Source organism: Schistocerca serialis, chromosome 6 (assembly GCF_023864345.2).
Source record: "Schistocerca serialis cubense isolate TAMUIC-IGC-003099 chromosome 6, iqSchSeri2.2, whole genome shotgun sequence".
NCBI classification, from domain to species: Eukaryota; Metazoa; Arthropoda; class Insecta; order Orthoptera; family Acrididae; genus Schistocerca; species Schistocerca serialis.
The window spans coordinates 591142942-591158143 of record NC_064643.1 but is presented as its reverse complement, the minus strand read 5'-3'; the positions used below and the strand labels follow the sequence as shown (position 1 = coordinate 591158143).

At 38.9% G+C, this 15202-nt stretch overlaps 1 protein-coding gene across 2 annotated transcripts in view; it reads right to left on the bottom strand.

Moving 5' to 3' along the window:
- Window positions 1-15202, bottom strand: part of LOC126483671 (TBC1 domain family member 31) — a 269516-nt gene that overhangs the window by 147540 nt on the left and 106774 nt on the right. For both annotated transcript variants that reach the window (XM_050106735.1, XM_050106734.1), the window contains exons 10-11: window positions 4880-5100; window positions 1697-1830 (exon numbers count right to left, since the gene is read on the bottom strand). In XM_050106735.1, the coding sequence (XP_049962692.1) occupies window positions 1697-1830; window positions 4880-5100 (355 nt within the window). The remainder of the gene's footprint in view (window positions 1-1696; window positions 1831-4879; window positions 5101-15202) is intronic.

Below are 15202 nucleotides of genomic sequence, written 5' to 3'. Positions count from 1 at the left end.
CATCAATTCTCATATTTTGTATGCCATGTAGCTTTAAAGTGAACAAAACTACTTGTTCTGTAGCTAACGGGACTTTTCAATCCTTGAGTCCAGATAATGAGAAAATATGTAAAAAGAATGGCTGTAAGATACGTATTTTGTATTTTCTTTTGAATTGATAGGGATTATACATTATATGCTTTACATTACATGGAAACTTGTTGAATACCTTCCATAATTCCTCTCTGAAACCTAAACATGAAGGGCAAGGCCTACATGAAAATTGGCAGTGAGTCTTGTATTGTGACTGTGTGAAATATAGTTAAGCTAAAGCTGATTTTTATTATCAGCAATCACAATTATTAAGAAATGAATGTACTACGCACAGAACATAAGAATTTCAAGATTTAAGGAGGTCAATGCACAAGACATTTGTTTATCTATTTTATATAATACACACTTTTGTCTTTAAGTAAATACTATCAAATCGTTCTGAAATGAACTTCTTGATTAGTTCATGTTATGTGCTGATTCCCATTGGATTTCAAAGAATTTTACACACACTGTATAATTTTGTGCAAGGTTTACCAGTTTTGGTCTCTTAGTGTATTCAAGTTAAGGTTCAGATTGTAGCAGCTTTGGATGTGTATTTTGCAGACATTACAGGATCATAGTTCATGTATGGAAGGCACTCATAGGAAAAATGTTGGACAAAATGCACTGTCATAAAAGTGGACTATGAAATAAAATTAATTTTTTGACCAAAAAGCCAGTCTTCCTCTGCAGGACAAACAAAGTTTAATTTTTATAAAATGAAATTTCCTCTTTGCAGAGCGGAGTATGCACTGATATGAAACTTTCTGGCAGTCTAAAACTGTGTGCTGGACTGAGAGTCAAAATCAGGAATTTGCCTTTCGGGAGTAAGTGCTCTTCCAACTGCACACACAACTCAGTATCCATCCTCAAAGCTTTATTTCCTCCAGTACTTCATCTCCTACCTTCCAAACTTCATAGAAGTTCTCCAGTAAATCTTAAGGGACTAGCACTCCTGGAAGAAAGGAAAGTTTGCAGACAGGGCTTAGCCACAGACTGGGGGATGTTCTCTGGATGAAATTTTCATTCGGCACCAGAGTGTGCACTGATACGAAACTTCCTAGCACTCCTTTTCCAGGAGCAATAGTCCTGCAAGTTTCGTAGGAGAACAGCTGTGAAGCTTGAATGGTAGGAGATGAGGTACTGGTGGAAGTAAAAATGAGAAGACAAGTCTTGAGTCATGCTTGGATAGCTCATTCGGTAGAGCACTTACCCACGAAAGTCAATGTTTGAGTCTCAGTCCAGGACACTATTTTAATCTGCCAGGAAGTTTCAAAGTTTCATCTGGCCATATTATATGTGAACAAAATTTCATGCCTTTCTGATGGCGTGCAATAACAAGATGAAATGTCTATTGGCAGTACATAATGAAACCCCGTTTGAAGAGAAGTTTTTAGGGCTTTCTCTTAGTATAATTCACTTACAGTGACACACATAAACAGCAAGCACTAGAACAGTTCATCCAGGAAACTTTGGTAAGACAATGATGATGCAGTTAATTATCAAAGGTCATACACTGAATAAAGATAAGAGATCTCATAAAAACATCAAAGATACCACATTCTTTATTTAGCTCTGATCTAATTTATCTGAAAGAAAATGTTAAGTCACAAGAGCCACTTACTTATTATTGTCACCACAGATTCGAAACAAACAACTGGGTCACTCTGAAACACTTTGATGAAAGGAAAAACAAAAAGTGGTAAAAACTTCGTTTCTCCGAATAATGGACACCAGTGTGCCAAGCAGGATAACAATCTAGAAGATGGAAAAACAATCATTACATTACATCATGATCAGGCTTTCACATAAAAGATTTATTTTACATTCCATTTTTTGAAACAATTACTTACTATTGATTGGTTCAGTAGCTTTACATCTGCAAATGCCTGTTCTACCTACATGCAATCATTTCTTCATCTGTCTAACTTGCAGACATTAAGCATCACATCTACTTTAACCTGACTAATTTTAGTTTTCCTAAGCTTTTATCCTGGCTTTAACACAAAAGGTGAAAAAAATTGTGCAAGTTCCTGCCTCTAATTTGTATTTGTTTTTATTCATTCACTGCATTCCACAGATCCCATCGAGAAGCAGAAACTTCAAGGATATAAAGAAACAAAGCACATCTAAGAAAATTATAAGAAATCTTAAAGCACACATTTTGCTTCTGTTTGAAAATCTTGATCATATCTTGCAACCAGTGCATCATGTGCAAATATCATAAACTCTGATGATGGTTTTTAAAGAGATCCAAAACAGGTCATAATAAATTAAAAGAACTCTTTGAAACAGACAGTGAAGAAACTGTTCTAAATTATATACTTTGTGGATGGTAACAAACTAAACTGTTTAAGAAATCATTGAATCTTACTCTGCATTATGGATTAAAAATGAACTATCACTATAGTGCTTAATGGTATTCGTGCTTAAGCCAAGTAAACTTAATGAAATAAAATTAGAAAGAAGGCTGCAAACTTCAGAAAAACAATTAAATAGCTGCCATTTATCTCATTCCATTAACTTAATATTTACTCGATTATAATGAACTCTGCTACTTGTCATATATTTAAGAGAACTTTCCGCTTCTTGAAATTAGATGTTCAGGTAATTTGTAGGAGTGAGTGACAAACTAAAGTTTTAATGTTCTTTTGAATGTTTTGGGATTCACAGTATCTTGCTTCATGTTAAGTCAGCAACAAAAACCATCATCAAGTCATAAATATATCAGGAAGTAGTAGACAGCTGGTAGTCTAGTGGCTAGGACTGCTGCCTCTACAGCGCAGGGTCCCGAGTACGATTTCTGGCCGGGACGGAGATTTCTTTCTTTGGGAGCTAAATGTTTGTGTAACATTCGTCATTTTGTCTCATCTTCATGACAAAGACGCGCAAGTCAAACAGAAATACTTGCACCAGGGCCAAACAATCCCAGATGGGGTCTTCCTGCCAATAGTACCATGTGCTCATTTCATTTAATTGGAAAGTGAGTGTAAGAATTTCAGGATCCTTAAAGAGATACCTCCAAGAAGTGCTATTATCTATATTGCAAGTTCCTTTTTTCTATTGAATAAATATTTTAACTTAGGTGCACCACCCCATTAAGATGACAAAAGTACTCCTGAGTCGTGTGTGTGTCAGAATCGATATCTGTCACTTGTCAAACCTCTCAAATAATTAGTGCTTCCCTTTTGCCATCATGGTCACAGGTTTGCATCTTCATAGCCAGCATATTTCCTGCTTCTACTGATATGGTTGTGGATGCTGAGCTGCCAGTACTTACAGCCAAGAACGATAGTAGAAAGAAAAATGATGAGCACCTGTTGTTACTTCTGACTAAGGTGATATAAGTTCTTTGAACAGGCTTTGCTATAGAGGCTGAATTTGCAGTCTCATCTGCGGCAACATCTAACTTTGACCAGTGACCATTATTTTGGCCTTAGTCGCCCAATGTAGATCAGCATTCCAGGTTGTCAGTAAAGCCCGAGTCATTTTAATTCCACTTGTCAAAAGGAACCAGAATTTACATTTTAGTCTTGATTATTATAATTTATTTCTGTTGTTCTTACTTTGTGTATAAGTGGCTTTTGTGTGTGTGTGTGTGTGTGTGTGTGTGTGTGTGTGTGTGTGTGTGTGTGTGTACACTCTACAATTACTGATCCAAATGAAGGGATGGAACGATGTCTGGGCTGAGCTCAAGGTAGCTGCCTTGTGTTAAGTTCGGTTCAATGAACAAATGCATTTGTTTCAGGTCTTTCAACTCTCATAAAATGTCATTATTTTTCTGTTTAAAATGTCTTTAAAAGAGATTCTCTTACTAAAAAAAGTTTGCATATGCCCAACAAATTTCTTTAAGAATTTAATGACTTAAATTATCTTTTTCGTTATGATATGTGTTAACTGTTTTATAATGGTTTCTTATTGGTTATTTTGTAAATTTTAAAATGCCACTCAAGCAAATACATAATGTTAAGAGGCTCTCTAATTTTTGACTCAGTGCTTTAAACTCCCAACTCCAGGTTACCTGCCATTTCATCTTCAAAGCATGAAACATGCTGAACTGGGCTCCTTGATTAGCTTATCTGTGAGCTGACTCAATTTTTTTTTTTACTGGACCCCAAGAATTTTACATACAATATTTCAATTAGTACTGGTATATGATGACTAATGTCTGCTTCTGATGGTAGCAGGTCATTTTTGCTTGCTTTAATTACATATTGTGCGTTCTGTGAGATTTAGACATATCGGTTAGCTTGTACCACTTGTAGGCTTATTCAGCTATCACGTGAGCTTGTTCGATAAGGTTGAGTTTACATGTTTGATCAGTAATGATTGTGTCATTAACAAACATTATGGTTTTTTGTATCATCCAACATTTGTAATGGTTTTTATATGAAATGCACTTACATTGTGATACAGGGAGATGTTTGTCACATAGGTACATGAACCATCAGAAAAACATAAAACTGTGATCCATTTCAGGAGAATTTATCCCTTTTTCCTTATCACACTGAAACTTGCAATCATCATGCACCCTACAATGAGGTACTGGGTACTTGCTGTACTCTAGTAATGATAATATGGTTTGACAGTTTCCAAAGATTTATTAAGTAATACCCTACTACCCTACTCCACAGCTATGTATAGCCACAGAACAAGTTTTATACCGAGGTCCATTATAATAAATTACTGCCTGTTTTCATACTTCTTCACATTGAAATCTGCCAAAGCACAATTTTGATGTGTATCGTGGAATGTCAGTACAACAAATAGTTGTACATTTCGACACTTGCAAATATAGGACACTTACCGTTTTAGGTGTTTCAGAAGTGATTTGTTTTCCAAAGGGTATTGGTTTTCAATATCAGTGTATGCTGGATGACAATCTCTATTTACAAGAGAAACATATGCTGACTCATTATGAGGCAACTGCAATATTGTCTTCCAAATCAATCTCCTATAAGATTCAGGATATTCCCCAAATTCTCTCAGTATTGGCTTTAACTGTTGCAAGTCTAGCTTCATCTGCATCTGAAATGATAATAGCAAACATGATGATTATGTACTCAAATTTATTTTTATTTTGAATGGAGGACATTATATATACAAAAGGAAAATGCTTGTTCAATACTTAAAAAGGGATATACATTCAAATTTCCATTGTGTAATGGGTGTGTATTCATTTACTTTATGTAGTTAGCATATAACTTACAGAATTATTTTTTAAAAGTACATACAATTACGTTGATATAAGATAAAATTATATGAATTAGTACATGCATATAAAGGGTGATTCACAAAGATATGCAAATATTTTAATATATTAGTCTACAAGTAAAACTAAAGAAAAAAGTTCATATAAAAGTAGGTCCACAAACGTTTAGTTACAAGGGTTACAGCCAGTAAAAGATTTTGTCTGAAATTTAGCAACTTTGTTAATATGTAGCCATAGCAAAACTGTATGAGCTTAAAGTAAAGCATGATTTCCATTTATTTTGTTGTTATTGATCTGGTGAATCTAATAAAACATGTCCCAGATGTGTATCTGCAGTTGTTTCAGAAGATCCAGAGAAGCAAGGAATATTATACAAGTAAATTTGTTTACTTTCCATTAGGAATGTAAAAACGTTTATGTCACTGTTGGCAACCATACATGAGTTGTTTCAGTCATTTCCTAACATTGAAACGAGTTAGTTTTCTATACTGTTCAGTGAAAGAACATAACAACAACAGTGTATTTAAGTGAAACTGAAATGAGCAACAAAATCTGTTCATACAAGTGCAGCTAAATGCATTGAACTGGGTGGATATATTTTTGCACATTTATTGTGAAAATGTATGTACACTGTACAACTTCTTTAACACTGAGCTTGGTTTTTTCCAGTTTAACATAAATTCACCATGTGCTATGGTATTAATAAAAGCAGATTATCCAACAAATTCATACAGTTTCAATTAACGTCATTACCATCATTTTTCAAAAATTAAATTCTCTACCATTTATGTCGAAAATTTTGTGCAATTGTCTGGAATTTAAAAAACAAATTGGGTCAAATAGTTAATAAATTAAAAATTTTACGAAATCTTGTTTTTGCTTCTAAGGATGTTCTGGAAAACTACTGCAGATACACATCTGGGACATGTTTTATTAGATTCACCAGACAAATAACAACAAAATAAATGGAAATCATCCTTTAACTTAACCTCATACAATTTCACGATGGCTTCATATTAGTGAAGTTGCTAAATTTTAGGCAAAATCTTTTATTAGCCATCTCTCCATAACTAAACTTTTGCAGACCTATGTTTATATGAACTTTATTCTTTATTTTACCTGTAGAATAACATTTTGAAGTATCTGCATATCTTCATGAATCACCCTGTATATTATGTAATTGGATAGACAAAAATCTACTCAGCAGGTGGCAGTAGTAGAATACATACATAAAGTTAAACTTGCAAGCTATAGGAGTCAGTGGGTCCATTTTCTGGCAGAAGAGTAGGAGGGGAAGGATGAGGGTTTACAGAGAAGGAACAGTGAGGATTAGGGAATGGGCTGAGTTCGGAAAAGTCACATAGAATCCCAGATCAGGAGAGACTTACCAGACGGGATGAGAGGAAAGGCTGATTGTTGGGGACTGCACCGGACAAATTTTGAAAACCTGTGAGCTTAAAGGAGGAAGATAGGGTAATATGCAAAACAGTGAATACTGGCAAAACATCATGTTTGAGTTAATAGGAGCAGAAAGCTAACTGCATTGTACGTGGCAGAGATGGGAGGGGGGAGGGCACGGAAAAATAGGCAGGTCAGAAAATAAAATATAAAGAAAATGAAAAGGGAGTGAAGAAATGGATAGTTACTGTGAAGAAATGCTTCTGTCTCTGTGCCGTTCATTTTTGGAACACAACCTACGACCAGCTTAGAGATAGAAGGGATGACACTTTCTGCAGGACCTGACCATCATTTTGCAGGACAATGCTCAAGCACGTACAGTGCAAGCTGTTACTGATTTGTTTGACTGCTGGGGCTGCTAAGTGCTATACCACCTACTGCACTCCCCTGACTTAAGTCCTCGTGAGTTCATCTCAATTTCTAAACTGAAGGAAACACTTCACGGCATTTGCTTCACAACTGCTACAAATTCGTCGGGCAATAGACTGCGCCGCTTGAACTGCCAACACAACTGGCACTGCCAAGAGTATCCTACGACTTCCACATCATTGGCAACGGGTTATACACAATGCTGGTGACTACTTTGAATGTCAGTAAAACTTTGAAACACATATCTATTTTGTATGAGCTGTAAATAAATAGTTGCCACTATTAAAATTTCAACCCTCGTAGTTTCAATAAAAGATTGTTCCAAATCTGACTTATGCATATTTCTAACATTTCTGGTCCCAAATTGCATTTTTTTCTCAAAATCACTAATGTTCAAAAACTTTTGAGCGATAGTGTAATCCATCAAAGTCAAAGAAAACTACCAGCATGGCTTTGTCATTTGACTTGACCTGACCTGACCTAAACTGATGAGCTTTTTTGGTCTTATAGAACCTTTCTCATCCCACTGTGGAGATTGAACCTTAGTCTCAACATCATAACCATAGACCCACATCTCATCACCAGTTATGATTCTCTGAAAGAACATCTCGTTTCCATCTGCATGATCCAAAAGCTCTTCACAGAATGCAAGATGAAGGCCTTTCTGGTCTTGACTCATGAGCTGTGGGATAAACTTAGTGGCAACATAATACATACCAAGATGCTGCGTCAGGGTTTCACAACATGATAGAACTGAAATGTTACATTCTTCTGCAATCTCTCAGAAAATCAGTCTTTGATCGGCATGCACAATTTCGTTGACATTCCTGACATGACAGTCGTCGGTAGACGTCGAAGGGTGTCCTGAAAACAGATCATCTTTAACTTCCATCCCGCCATGTTTAAACCTTGTGAACCATTCGTAACACTGAGTACGGTTCAAGCATGTATCACCTTAGGCTACCTGCATTATTTGGTGTCGGTCTGTAACGGTTTTCTTGAGTTTCACTCAAAATTTAATGCAGATGCATTGCTACTTTAACTCTGCACCGAAACTCTGAAACTGTGCGACACGACGTTCTACTCAATACAGCACTGAACAATAACTAACAAACATACAATAATGTAACTTACTGCAATTACACATTAAACACAGGTATGTGCAGGGATGCTAACTGTATTTCGCTCCAACACACCATTGGCACGATATTATGAAAGTTCTGGAATTTTTTGAACAGACCTTGTACAGGGTTAAAAATGTTAAATGATGGAAATTATAAATCAGCAGCTTCCTGTTGCAGAAGCAATACGGAGAAAGAAGAAGTTGTTACATATCTGAAAAAATCATAAATTCAAAACTTTTGGACACAATTAGTATTTGCTCAGAACAACATACACAAGCATGTGCCTGTGAAGTCATACTGTCTAACAGCACAATCAAAATTATTATGCTTTTGGATTCCCACTGGTTATTTTGAAAAATTCATAGAAAAATCTGAAATCCTATTGGGTCACCTAAATTATAAAAGGAGGTGAATGATAATTCATCGTGATTTCAATATTAATTTTTTTAAAGGCTTCTGAGCACAAACACGGTACAGAAATTTTAAATTGCAAACTTTTGCACCAAAACTGTGCTCAGCAGCGCAATCTACTAGACAACATTTTTGTATGTGAGGACACAGTCAACAAAGTTAATGTTCCTCAAGTTTTAAAAGGTTTACTGCGCCACAATGGCCAATTCATCATACCAAACAACATGACAATTCTAAATCAAAAATGAAAACCATCATAAAATCGAAAAGTCCACAGGTGTACTGCCAGTTCACAGTGTGCAACGGGCGCAATATTTCGGCGATTAGACATGTCGCCATCATCAGGTGCGCTGACAAACTTAGCTCCTGTGGGTGGGCAGACGCCTTATCGCCTCCCCCCATGGGCCGTTCCCTCCGCAGTCTGTGCCCGCAGGCACATGTCAGTAGTCACGGATACGCATGGGTCAGCATCTATGGCAGTGTCGGTGTAGTTGCTGCATCCGTCCAGCTCGCCAGATCGTTTTCGTTACAGAGTGTCTTCTTAATTATACTCAGTGCTGGTTCCCATGTCTTGCTAAGATTATAACCGCAGTCTCGGTTGACGAGTTCATCCCTGGTGTGAATTTTGATGGCCTCTCTGACAAAGCTGCCCCAGTATTTAGAAGTCTGGGCCAAGATCTTGGTACACTCATAATTCATCTCGTGTTTTTCCGACAAACAGTGGTCTGCAACCACCGACTTGTTAGGATACTTCATTTGCGAGTGCCTTTGATGTTCACGTGAATAATCTTTAATGGTGTGCACTGTCCGTCCAAATAAGACTTACCACACTGACAAGGAATCTGCCAGACACCGGCCTTCCACAAGCTAAGATCATCTTTCATCCTTCCCAACAGCACTCGTGTTTTATTGGGGGGGGGGGGGGGGGTTTAACTTGGTATTTCTTTAATATGTGTCCGATCTTCCCTAACAGTGCGCCAGTGTACAATATAAATGCAGTAGCTATTTCTTCCTCCATGACTTCTTCCATATCCAAATCTTGTACTGAAGTGGTGGGGTGGAGAGCCCATCTAATATGCCATTCAGAGTACCCATTCTTTTGGAATACAGTTCTGAGGCGTTCCAGTTCCTGGGGCAGACTATGTCCAAGATGCTGTGTGCCCTGTGTACCAGTGTTCACCAATTCTCTGAGAAGAGTGCTGTGTTTCCTTCCTGTACACACTGTGACCCAGCCTGCCATCAGCTCTTTTCTTGAACATGACTTCCAGGAAAGGTAATCTTCCTTCCGCTTCGGTCTCCATTGTGAACTGGATGTTGGGATGTATGGAGTTCAGATGTGTAAGGAAGTCCAGGAGCTTGTCCCTACCATGGGGGCAGATGATGAACGTGTCATCCACACAATGGAAAAAACAAGTAGGTTTCCATTTGGATGACTGCAGATGCATGCCCACGAGCACGGACTACGGAGGGAAAGGCTGTGAGGGGAAGGGATGTATGGAGGCCGCCTGCCCTCAGGAGCTCAGTTCTTCAGGACACCTGACGGTGGAAACATGTCTGATCGCCAAAATATTGTGCCTGTTGGACACTATGAACCAGCAGTACAGCCGTGGACTCTTCGATCAACAAATATGCCAAGAGAAACTGAAGAATCACCATCATAACAGTTAATAAACTTACAACAGATATATTTAGGAGGAACTTGGAAAGCATTAGTCAGTAGAATGTACATGAGGCACTGTATGTGTTTTCTGCATTTAATGCATTCTAAGTAAATTTCTTTGCATCTGTTTCCGAATGAAAAGCGCAAATCATTGCGCCAGTGGTGTATCAAAGAAACTATGTTAACAAAAAGCAGAAGGCAATGTAACAGAAAGATAGAACTGTATCTAATGGTTGGGTTGGCAGAGAGGTGCAGCTGATGACATGTTACTGAAAGTATAGTTCTTTATTGAGAAGAGTTACAAGAAAGTCAAAAAGCTTGTATGTCATGTCACAGATTGATAATTTCAAAAACAGAATCAAAATAATATTAAATGTAATAAGCAGGTAAATGGGAAAGTCTATCAGAGAACAAGACAATCTAGTAACTAAATATGACCAAATGACCTTTGATACCAAACATGTAGCAAACCTCTTTAACAATTACTTTCTAAATGTAACAGAGGAACTGAGACAGGCAGCTCAAAATAAAAAGTGCATTGCTGCTTATGTGATATCAGTAACACAATCAATATGGGATCACTCCAACTTCCCCCTGCAAAATCAGGAAAATAATTAACTCTTTTTAAAAGCAAATAGTATCATGTAGCTGATAACAGTTCATCCAAAATATTAAAAGCATGTACTTCTGTTATAGCTGCTGTACTCAGAGGTATGTTTAATCCATCATTACACAAGGTATCTTTCTGGATAGATTAAAGTACACCATTGTTAAATCTCTCTTTAATAAAAGGAGTAAGAACTGTTTCTCTCCTAAGTTCCTTCTCAGAAGTTTTGGGAAAGTAATGTATTTTGGAACATTAAAATAAAAGTCTTTTGGGTGTGGTACCATGTCATATTGTAAACAGCCATTACTGATAAAACCAAAGTTTCGGCCATGACCACTGTAACTGTGGCCGAAACTTTCATTTCATTAGTCATAGTTATTTACAACATGATGTAGTATTATATCCAGGAAATGTATGTATGACTCTGGCCATGGAAGCCTACACAGATATATCTAAAAATGGTTGAGAATATCTCCAAATATACAATTCTGAGTCAGTCATAATTTGGATTCCAGAATGGGCTCTCCATTAACATGCCATATACCATTTCACTGGACATAAATTAAAACAGCTGAATGACAAGATTTCACCTACTGGGATTTTCCGTGATTTATCAAAGACATTTAACTGCCATAAATCACAGTATTCTTTTGGAGAAACAAAGTTTATGGCTTTTGAAATATAATAATAATTTAACTGAAAACACACAATTCTAACAATAAATTTCCTTGCGAATGTGGACAAATTACTACAAGCATTCTACACAGTTCAATTCTGGGACCTCTCCTGTTCTTGCTATATACAAATGATCTTGTATCTTGCACTGATAAAGCAGAGATCGTGTTCTTTGCTGATGATCCAAGTATTATAATGAAACCAACACAACAAGCAATACATTAAATTATTTCACAGATTTTAATGATTGGTTCTCGGTAAATGCTCTATTATTTAACACAGAAAAAAAGAACACACAGTTTATTAAAATCTATACAAGGCAAGACACATCATCATCAATAACGATACAGCATTGGAGGAAGGGAAATAGGTAAAACTGATTTTTCAAAATTCCCGAGTGTGCATGCTGCCCAAAATTTGAAATGTAAATCATATATTACATATCAAATATGGCAAGTCAAAGTTGTACTATCACTACCAACTTTAGAGGGTGTACATAACATCCGGGAATACTTTCAATTATTTATTGCACAAGAACCAAACATCGTACAGATATCATACATACGTCATTTTTAAGAGAAACCCTGAAAGTTTTTTTTTTTTTTTTTCATGTATACCACCACAGCGTAGCTTGTTAATTTGGTGATAGTCAGCACTAGTCGCAAACATGGCGAGTTCAGATGCTGTTTCATGAAATGGCCTCCCTGATCACCAGATCTCACTCCATGTGACTTTTTTCCTGTGGGGACACATTAAAGATCTGGTGGATGTACCACCTCTCTGGGAGAGAATACTGGAAGCAACTGCCACAGTCGACGATGCCATGCTGGGACGGGTATGGCAAGAATTCGATTACTGCATTGACGTCTGCCGGGTCACTCATGGTTCGCATATCAAATGTTTGTAAAAAAACTTTCAGAGTTCCTCTTCAAAATGCAATACGTATGACACCTGTACAATGTTTATGTCCTTGTGCAATAAATAACTGAAAGTGTTCCTGGACCTTATGTACACCCTATATTATGAAAAGGAGAGTGTCCTACTCACCGTAAAGATGACATACTGAATTTGCAAACAGGCACAATGCAAACACTGTTACAAACTGCGCTTTCAGCCAAAGACTTCTTCAGAACACAAATATATATTCACACAAGCAAGCACAGCTTATGCATACATGACCGCTCACTCTGGCTACAGTGGCCAGAAAGGAATGGTGTTGCATGGAGTGGAAGAAGCAACCTGGAGATGGGCAGGGAAGGAGGAGGGATAGCAGCGTACAGGTGGAGGAAGAGGAGTCAGTGCTGCCTGCTGGAGCATACACAGACTAGATGATGGTCAGACAAGGCTGCTTGGCACAATGTTGGGAGGCTCTGGGGGAGGGGGATCAGAGAGAGAGGAAATGGGGAGTGGAAAAGGAGAGTAGCAGAGAAGGGAAAAAGACTACTGGCGGTGGCAGAGAGCAGAGGACAATGAGGGTGGAGGATGTGAACTGCAAGGAGGAGATAGGACAGTGGGCGGAAACTGTTTGGTGATGGATGTGGGGACAGTAGGTTATATTAGGCTGAAGCCTCTGTCAACTGTCTGAATCTTTCACCTAAAAAATCTGCAAGAGTGATCCCATCTCAGAAGTCCAACACAACAGACAGTCTCTGCTTAAAGCCTTAGGTCCTTCCCAGAACCTCTTCCCTGCACCCATTTCTCTCCTCACCCCTATAACACCCACCACACCCACCTTCTAAATAATCCACAAACCCAACAATCCCTTGGATACCCCATTATAGCTGATTATTGTGCCCCCATTGAAAGAATTTCGGCCCTCATTGATCAACACCTCCAACCAACTGCCTGAAACCTAGCCTCCCATGTCCTAGATATCAACATCTTCTTTCACCGACTGTCTACCAACCCCATCCCTTTACCTCCTGGATCCTTACTCGTAACTCCTGACACCACTTCCCTCTACATCAACACCCCTCGTGCCCATGGTCTTGCTGTTACTAACTTTATCCTAACACACAACTACTTCTCCTTTGAAGGGAAGGTATACAAACAAATCCATAGTATGCTCATGAGCACCTGCATGGCACTTTCTTACACCAATCCGATTATGACATATCTGGAGGTAACCTTCCTAGCCTCTCAAGGCCCCAAACCCTGGTCTTGTCCAGGTTCATTGGTGATTCATGATCTGCACTCAGGGCCAAGACATCCCATCCTCATTCCTTCATACCTCAATATCTTCCCACCCATCCACTTTACCTGGTCGTCCTCAACCCAGCATGGCACATTCCTGGACATTGACCTACTCCTCTCTGATGGCACGATCCACACTTCTGTCCACATTAAACCCACCAACCACCAATAGTACCTTCATCTTGACACCCAGCATCTCCTCTACACCAAAAAATCCCTCCCACACAGTCTGGCCACAGGGGACAGCAAATCTGCAGATACACGAACTCTCTTGACCAGTAAGCTGAAGGTCTCACACAGGTACCCAGACTTAGTCTGTTAACAAATTTCCCATGCCATGCACTCATATTTCCAAACTCTCCACCATTCCCAAGAATCAGCTACAAAGAAGCTTTCCCTTCGCTACCCAATACCACCGGGGGACGGGAATGACTGAACCACCTCCTTCATCAGTGCTTTTAACCCAGGATCCTTCCCACCTCTTCTAAAGTGGTGTTCCACTGCTTATCCAACCTCCACAACATCCTAGTCCATCCCTATACCACTCCCAGTCCCAACCCGTTTCCTGTGGAACACCCAGGTACAAGACCTGCCAAATCCGTCCACTCAGCACTTCCTGTTCCAGTCCTGTCACAGGGTTATTCTCACCCATCAGATGCTGGGCCACATGTGAAATCAGCCATGTCTTATACCAGTCCTTGTAGTAACATTAAACAGCTTTCAATACTGGTATGACGACCAACCAGCTTCCTACCAAGATGAGTGGCCACAGTCAAAGTGTGGCCAAGAACAAAGTGGACATCCTGTGGCACAACATGCAGTAAAATGTAACACGCTTGATTTCTATGGCTGCTTCACAACACAAGTTATCTGGATCTTCATCTCCACTACCAAATTCTCTGAATTACGAAGATGGGACTTGTCCTTATAACACTCTCGAAATCAAACAGGCCTTAAGCTAAGGTAACCTACCATCCCCACACCCTCTATCCAATAGTATCTGCCCCCTCTGTCCCCCACCCTCACATTAATGTGCTCCACTCTCTGCCAATGCCAACAGTCTTTTTCCCTTCCTTGTTGCTCTCCTTTTCTGCTCCCCACTCCCCCCCCCCCCCCCCCTCTCCCTCCCTCCTCCACAACCTCCTGACACTGCACCAGGCAGCCTTGTCTGGCCACCATCTAGTCTCTCCATGCTCCATCAGGCAGTGACAACTCCTCTCCCACAATCCATACCGTGCTTTTCCATCCCTTGAATGAGGTGTGTGTGTGTGTGTGTGTGTGTGTGTGTGTGTGTGTGTGTGTGTGTGTGCGCGTGTGCATGTGTGTGTTAGTTTTCTTCCTTTTCTTTTCTGAAGAAAACTTCAGGCAAAAGCTTAGCGTTTAGCAGTCTTTTATTGTACCTGTCTGCAACAAAACCTGTC